Source organism: Oryzias melastigma, linkage group LG20 (genome assembly GCF_002922805.2).
Source record: "Oryzias melastigma strain HK-1 linkage group LG20, ASM292280v2, whole genome shotgun sequence".
In the NCBI taxonomy this organism is placed as follows: Eukaryota; Metazoa; Chordata; class Actinopteri; order Beloniformes; family Adrianichthyidae; genus Oryzias; species Oryzias melastigma.
Window position 1 is genome coordinate 22,313,999 of NC_050531.1, and position 8,634 is coordinate 22,322,632.

The window sequence follows — 8,634 nt, forward strand, 5'->3', positions numbered from 1 at the left end:
AACGATTACAAACATACCTGTTGGCTAAGATAGTCTTCACATTTAAACTAGTCTAAATGTACACAATACAACTGAAGTTCACCCACACACTTATATAAACCCACATGTAAAGCCTTCATTCTGTCACGCATACTATTATCACGCGTACTATTAGTGTGAAGGTGAGCTGACACATGTGCTCAGGTGAAATAAAACATTTTTGTTAAAGTTACATTTCTGTTTTAGACAAAAAGAAAAACCAATAAAACTTTTAAAAAAAACAGCAGCAACTTCAAATTTTTCATGTCTCGATTATTGCCACAGATGCATGCGACATGATGGAGGGATTGTGCAGCAACACAGACCACAGAGTTTCTCTTTTTTCATAAATTTGGTTGCTGTGTGTCTTTTGATTTTTGTCCAGTTTCAAGTGTACCTTGGCTCAAAAAAAGGTTGAAAAACACGGATCTACAAGTAGTAAGAACTATTCCTCGCAATACGACATTGAAAAAAAGATTCCAGTGTAACATGTACACAAAAATCCAAATATACTGCCTCAGCATTCACACAAATCAAATTTCTCTCCATCATCTTCCGGTAGGCGGAAGGTTAGCGCTTCCTAAAAACGAGACCCAAACGTGGGCGCTGTCCCGTCCGGCGGGCGGCGCTAGCGAGCATGCTCGTGGCCTCCTCACCGCAGAAGAAGAGTGCAGAACAGGAAGGTGACGGTTCTGGAGGTGACGGTTCTGGAGGTGAGATGGCGGGCAGCAGACTGGAGCGGTTCGGTACCGTGTTCAGCAGGTGAGATTACTGCCTTTTCCTGCTTGTTCACTTTACGAGGGGGGCGAAAATGGCGGTCTGAGCCGAACCGAACCTGCTCTGGCTTTGCCGGTAAAATACATAAACAGGGTTTATTTAGGTCAAACGTCGTTTCAATGTGTAAATATGACTGTTTTTACTTTAACGTGAATCTGAACGTTTATTCATGTACTTTCCCGCGTGGGTTTGGCCTCACACGTCCACTGTCGTGTTTGGGAAGCATCACGTGGTCTTCTGCAGGCTGTAATCATGCTACCAACCTCCACATGTGAGACTGCTTTAGCATTTGTCCAGAGGTTTGCTCATTGACAGTCTCACTTTTATCTAATACTCTATCAGGGGGCTGCAACCTGAGGCTCTGCCTCCATTGTACAAGGCTTACTCTACTAACAAAGGGATTTATCATTTGAGTGACGTTATCTTACTGCATATGTATATATTAAAAAAGTATCAATATAAATCAGGGGTCCTCAAACTTTTCTTTGTGAGGGCCACATAACCGTTTTCTTCTCTGATGTGGGCCGGGATCAGTTTGTAGGCTAAAAGTGCAAAGATCCCAGCCTAAACGTAGACATTTAGGTTTTACAGAAATCCGCACAGCCAAACTTTAAATGCTATTGTGAATGTTTTTTGCTGAAGGTAGTCGTTGAAGATGCTAAAGCTTTTTTGTAAAGAAGGTCACACAATTTACTATAATTGCTTTAGGGATGTGCTGAAAATGCAAAATCTATTTGCAAAGTGTTACATTTGCTAAAAGACTGGAAATTTTGTTAAAGTATTATGAAAGAGCGATGAAGTTGACATAAATTTCGGTTAAAAAAATTGCAGAAAAATTGCCTAAAAATCTCTAACGTGTGCCAATTTTGAAAAAAATATTCAGAGTATTGCTTAAATGTGAGCTAAACTCCAAGTTAGCCCCCCCAAAAACCTGAGTAGATGTAAAATTGGTCAAAATACCTAGCTTGCTGCTTTTATACTAGCTGAGCTCCAAAGTAGCCTAAAATTCCTCAGTAAACTAAACTTGTGAAAAATATTTGCCTGTTGCTAAAATATAAGCTAAACTCTGAATTAGCATAAAAAATTGGGGTGTAAAGGATCATAATACTCACGGTTCGGATCATGTGAAGGTTTTAGAGTTACGGTTTGGATCATTTTTCAGATCAGGGAAAAGTAAAAAACAGGAAAAAAACAACGAGATAAAAGCCTAAAATTACTCTTTTGTAAAGTGCCATACATATATACAGTTCTTCAAAGCAGATATATACTCTCATATATATTACATCAAAACATCTGATCATTGAGGTCTATTTATATAAAATAAAATATCTTTGAACTTAGGATACAAACAAAAAACTAGTTTTTGCATAGCCCGCTTGTATTTTAAAGGCCTCATGCAGTGGCAATTTTTTTTTTTAAATTTAGAAAGTCAATGGAACTTGGAAAACGAATCTGATAAAAATATTCACTTAAAATGATCCAGCACGATTTTATTGATAATTTTATGGTCGTGCACAGCTTCAAATTTGGGCAATAGGTGGTGATGGGCGGGGGCTGCGCTTGACGTCACTTCAGGGATCCCAGAGTGTAAACAACAATGGCGGACGGTTTGGGAAGCGACGTAGACCACGATTTAGCGGATATTTCTTTGGATGAAGGTGATGAGCCTTCATCAAACACGGAAATTTTATCGACACAGGGTTCGGAGGGTGTACAGCCCTACCAGTTTGAACCGGAGGTTTCCTCATCTGAGGATACGGGGACTTCGGATGACGATGGTGAAAACTCATACAGCGATGGCGCCGAGAAGACGATCAAACTTGACTATTTAGAGGAAGTAAAAGTCGTAACAAGGTTTCCGTAGGTGAACCTGCGGAAGGATCATTACCGGAAAAGAAAAGGCGCCGCTGCTGAGCGTCCTTTGTCGTCCTCCTCCAGGGCCGAGGTGGACGGAGCCCCCCCGCCCGGGTCCGCCACAGGCCTCGGTGCTGGAGGAGGACCCGGACGAGGGTCTGCTGCTGCTGCGGCGACGGGTGGGCTCGCTCCCCCGCCGCCCTCCCTTGCCTGCCCGCAACCAACCCCCGCTCGGGTCCTCTTTCCAGATGGCCCCGGGAGGGAGTAAAAACCCTTCATGCGGGCTCGACTGCTGGCGTCGGACGACCGTCCGGCGAACCCACGGCGCCCCCCCATGCCCGGTCCGGTTTCCTCGGAACCGCAAACCCCCCTCAGCGCGGGGCGGCGGCCTCACCCTGGCCGTCCGGCGCGCGCCCGCCAGGTGCCCGTTCACCCCCCCGCGTTCCTCCTCCGGAGGGCCGGGGAGGGCTCAGAGCCTCCCCCTGACCGGGGAGCGCCCCTCTCCTTTATTGAAACGGGAAATTCATGAAGGGAGACCCCCTTCTTCGGCACATTACTGCACTCAAATACCACACTCCTATTCACCATTATCCCGTTCGAATCCCCAAATCCACGGCAGTCCAAATTCTATTATGTTAAGTAATTCCATGCCCAGAAAGTCATCACAACACTAGCGGATCTAGCTGGATGTTCCTGTACTGACGTCACACGACCTATGACCTACTTATCTGTGGCTGCCCAAAATCTGAGCGACCGCGCTATCTTTGAACGCTTGAAGAGAGTGCACGGGGCCGCGGGTGACAAAATAATTATACGGGGGTTCATTTGTGACATAAATGCTAATGTTTTATGGCAGTTTAAGAAAAATCACGATTTTCACCGCACAAGGCCTTTAAGTGTGTCCTAGACAGGATTCTTTTTTAAGTTGGTCTCACGTATTTAAAAAGAAACCGAAATTAAAATCCCATCAGCTGTCTGAAATATGCTGTCCGCGTTTGATCCAAACCACGGAGGAACGGCGAGCTGCAGCAGCAGCGCTGCTTTGTTTATAGGACCTCTGCTTAGGATCCACTGGGAACGTTTAAAGAAAATTTAAAAAATTGTTGAAGGGGGAATTTGAAATATAGAAATTTAAAGATTCTCTCATTCATTTCCTATAGGACAGATTTTGAATATTAGAAATATAAGCTGTAATGCAGGGTTTTTCCTGGCTTAAACTGAGGTGGTGGTGATGTCTCATCGCGTCCTCAGACTCGTACCTTAACTTTTGCTCCCCCGATCAAATGCATTACAAATTGACTATTTTAGCAGGTATATTTGCATAATTAAAGGAAAAATTTGTATTCTTTCATTTGAAGTTTATTTTTCTATTTTCTTCTTGGTGCTTCTTAGTAAATAACGCCTCATGGCAACTAACAGATCCATGGACATTTACTGAACATGGGATTGTACAACAAACATCTACTGATTACCGCTCAGCTACTTATTTGTACAGTGAACAGTCTGTAGCAGAGCATTTGATTCGTCGATGTTTCATCTTATAAAACCTTTTCAGACACTCTTGGTAGTCAAAAACCTCTTGGTTAGGACCATCAATTGTAACTTTACAACAGACATCCAGTTTAATGTGACTACACTCCACCTGTCAGGTTTGTCCTCTTCCTTTATTAAAAAAAAAAAAGTCACTTATTTTACAATTTTCCGTACCTGTAAAACTAATACATTTGACTAACATGACTCAAGGTGGAATAAAGATTTATCTATTTTCGTACAGCTAGATGTACACGGTTATAGAAGAAACAATACTCCTAGGGGTGTTTTGGATCACAAAACTCACGGTTCTGATCATGTCACAGTTTTAGAGTCACAGTTCAGCTTATTTTTCAGATCAGTAAAAGGTGAATAAAACAACAGGAAAAAAAACAAGAAGATACAGGCCTACAATTACTTTTTTGAAAAAGCTTTAAAACATATATATGAGAAAGCATATATAAAGTACTTCAAGGCATGAATATACATTCACAGATCCTTGAACTTTGAACATAAACAAAAATGTAAATAAAAACTGTAGTTTTTGATTTTGATTTACATGTCTGGAGACCAAATCTACACAAACTGAGAGAAAAGAATGATCAATATGCCATTTTTCCCTTGCCCCTACCTCAATATCTAAATTAAATCATAAATGAAAAAGTTAAAAATAAACTTTCATCATTTTCTGTAGTAATTGTAGTATTGAAACTAACTGGGAACATTTAAATATTTAAAATAATTATTATTATCCGTGGTACATGTGCAGGTGAGACGCTGCCATGCCCGCTTTTCCAAGCGATTTTTGATCCTTTTGGCTTGCCATACTGCCTTCCCTAACAGTGCTTGTAGCAGAGCGGCGGCTGCGGGATAGCTGCTGCTCTGAACCCAGAGACGCAGACATGCACTGATGCTTATATTCAGCTCTTCAAAATAAATAAACGCGATCTCTCAGTATGCATGTCCTCAATGACGAGCTCAAGAAAAATTTTGGATGCAAGCTCCTCCAACACGCGTCGGGAGCTTCATGTTTTGGATAACCGTCAAAAAGCAACTGCTAAAACAAAGACTATTTAAATAATGCGCGCGCGAGGAACACAGCACGCACAGTTGAGGGGGTGATCCGCGGTAAGCGTGTGGCCCGAACTGTGGATCCGTATGGACCATGGATTGTCCGTGATCTGTTACACCCCTAATACTCACCCGTTTTGATTGCGTTGTCATCAGTATCCGTGTGTTTCACGGAGAAATGTGCCCAAATGTGATTTGTTCATCTTTTTTCTGCTTTTATTTACATTTAAAACCGGATTTGAGTGGAAATTAATGGCTTTTTCATGCGCTAATTTGGACACAGTGCCACTCACCTAACTGGTGGGTATGTGTAACTGCAGTTACAAATGACTGTAAGAGCAGCTTGGGAACAGTTGATCATGTGTTCGATTAAACAGCAGGAATTGGTGGCGCTTGTAAATTAGCCGGTGGCGGCTGCCACCAAATTCTCTTTGGAGAAAAAACCCTTCAATGTTGCTGAAAAGCAGCTTGACGAGCCGCTTTTCTCCTTAAGAATCTACTGGAATTACATTGATCGTGTTAACGGTTGAGAAGTTACAGCAGATCAAAGAACATAAACACTGGAGCTCCAGTATTAAAGGGTTAAACCAATAAATATTCTATCTTCTCCCATTATAGTTCAGATTGCAGAAGGGTGGAATAAAGTCACGTTTTATGTGGGTCTCAATCGACCAGATTGAGGGGGAAAAAAATTATCTGTCTTTGATAGCATTTGGGGGGCCAGACCAAATGTCGAGGAGGGCCGGATCTGGCTCGCGGGCCGTAGTTTGGAGCCCCCTGGTGTAAATTAATGGATTAACAGTCACAAAAACATAAAGTGTTTTTCTAACTATGAGGTGAGGCTCTGACTGGGTTTTGGTCCATAAAAAGCTGGACCAAATGGCTCTTCTACTGTTAATGGCTACAGACCCCTGATCTAGATGTTCTGCCTCTGCATCCTGCTGCAGAATCAATCTGACACCTGCCAGATGCTCCGTCTGCATGTGTTGCTCAGAACGTGTTATTTTGATCAGAGATTGAACTCTAATCCACAAAGCCTTCAGAGGCCTTCACCTCTCCAGACTAGGGCTGCCACAAACCATTATTTTAATAGTCGACTAATCACAAATTATTTTTTCGGTTAGTCAACTCATTGTGTCATGCGTAAACTGGGTGTAGAGCACACATCTTAACCATCATTGGCTTTAAACTAACTAAAAATAAAGACATTTAAGATAGTTTTCTAACTTTGAATCAGTCATGCAGCTTCTTTCCTTCATTAGTTTCTGGTGTTAAAACAAGATTAAATCAAATGAGGCATCGTTTTAGAGGATCATATCTTTCAGCTTTTTTTTTTTTTGCTTTCTGTTTGTTACCTTAGATTAGCTAGACAAAGCTTTCTCTTCAGCGTGGTCATACTCCGTCACAACGTTCTTCCTCTTCAGATGTTCATCCATCACCAAAGTTCTGCCGTGGAACACGAGTTCTGCTTTGCAGAGATTGCACTGGACACTTTTTTTCTTTTCCATTTTTTTATATTTCACACTTTCAAGCTCCACTAACATGTTATTATGGTCCCCGAGCCTTCCTCAAACTCCCTGTGACATCATTACTTACCCTGGTTAGCACCACTGCACATGTGTGTCAAAGAGAATGGCAGATGCAGCGTTTGAAAGTGTGCACCGTAATTTTGAAATACATTTTTTCTTTTAAAGACAGGAAGAAAGAAACAGCTAGCTAACTATTAAATTAGTTGTTGAATAATAAACTAATTATGGCAGCCCAAGTCCAGAACCCCTGCAGCCCAGCTCTTTCCTGCAGAGCTTAAGCCTCATAGCCAGGGTCACGTTCCAATCTGCTCTGAAACCTGGGTCTTTGCTGAAGTTTGAGACTTTCTGATATCATGTTTCTGGCCTTCTCACACCCTTGCCTCAGCAGCAGAGTTTGTAGACTCCTGGGTGGGTTTCAACCTCCAGGTGGATCCATTGCTCCGTCTCCTGAAAGAATCTTCCAGAATCCCCACTTGCTGCTGTGATTGATTGTGAGTGGTCCTGAATGTGGTTGTTTGCAGGGTTCGAGACCTGATGCGCTCTGGCGTGATACAGAAGGCCGACAAACCCATCTGGTATGACGTGTACGAGGCCTTTCCCCCAAAGAGAGAGCCGCTGTATGTGAAGAAGCAGTTCAGACCTGCAGTCAACAAGCAGGACTCCGTTCCTGAGATCTTCTACAGAGAGGATGAAGTCAGAGCGTAAGCATTTCACCATTGTTCCCAGAGATGTCAGGTTTCTGTCCACGTGTTGATTCTGTCAGCCCTCACTGCTAAATCCGTACTGCAGCCATGTGAGAGGCTACTGATTGGAGGCAGGCTGAGCTCTGGGTCATACGCGTCTCATCTCTGGTTTTTTGTGTTTCAGGAAGTTCTATGAGCAGTATGGGATGGGCTCTCGGCCCCTTGACCTGTCCAAACCGAACTTTGTATCCACCTGTCAGAGGTAGGTGTCTGTTGTCAGAGGGCTGATTTTTGAACCAACTTGGTGCTTAAAGTCCCCCTCCAATGAAAATCCTGTTTTTTAGAGTTTTTATCATGTCTATGTGTCATTTTTTCCTCTGAAAGAGAACAATGTAATAAGAAATCATTTCCGAGTATTTCTCCTTTTAAATCAATCAAACTGTCTTGGACAGACTCTGTTTGAATGAATGATCTTCTTTCCATCAACAGCTCTGCTGCACATGCACTAAACCCTCATCTGTTCCTAGTGTCTAGTTCAGGTTCTGGAGAAGAGAAGATGGTATCTTCACATTGACTGCAGTCAAATGAGCCGCCGTTCACATTTCTGTGGTCAAATCAGCATCACTGGATTTTTGGTGTGAGTTTCATCCAATACTTACGGTAGCAGGACTGAGAACGCTGGAAAATCTCCACCAGACTCCACGGAGCTTCTTGATGTGACCACGGAAATGTGAACGGCGGCTCATTTGACCGCAGTTGGAAAGGATTGTAAATCAATGAAAGAGCATTTTGATGTTAGCTTTGATTATTTTATCAAGAACTCTGAGAAACCAATGATTGAATGTATTGATCACTCATTATTAGTATTATGTTATTATGTCATTATGTTATTAGTCATTCTATTGGTCAGAATAACAATTCTTGCTCTGATACTTTTTTTAAACATCTTCTTGATGACCATAATTATTTTTCCTGATATTTATCTGTTGTTCAAGTAGGGCTGGGCGATAAAACGATAATTATCGTTATTGCGATATTACCTTTTTCCGATAGTGAAATGATTCTATTGCGATAAACATTCGTTTTAAATTAACACGGGAGAAACCCCCGGAAGAGCCGCGCTTCTTCTTCTTACGGAGCGGCTGATTCTAGGAGCCCAGACTGAGAGGGGG

General features: G+C 42.3%; 1 protein-coding gene across 1 annotated transcript in view; it reads left to right on the top strand.

Moving 5' to 3' along the window:
- The first annotated feature begins 621 nt into the window (after positions 1-621).
- Positions 622-8,634, top strand: part of mrps23 (mitochondrial ribosomal protein S23) — a 10,223-nt gene continuing 2,210 nt past the window's right edge. The window contains exons 1-3 of the mRNA XM_024280383.2: positions 622-780; positions 7,301-7,480; positions 7,647-7,724. Of these exons, the coding sequence (XP_024136151.1) occupies positions 656-780; positions 7,301-7,480; positions 7,647-7,724 (383 nt within the window). The 5' untranslated portion in view covers positions 622-655. The remainder of the gene's footprint in view (positions 781-7,300; positions 7,481-7,646; positions 7,725-8,634) is intronic.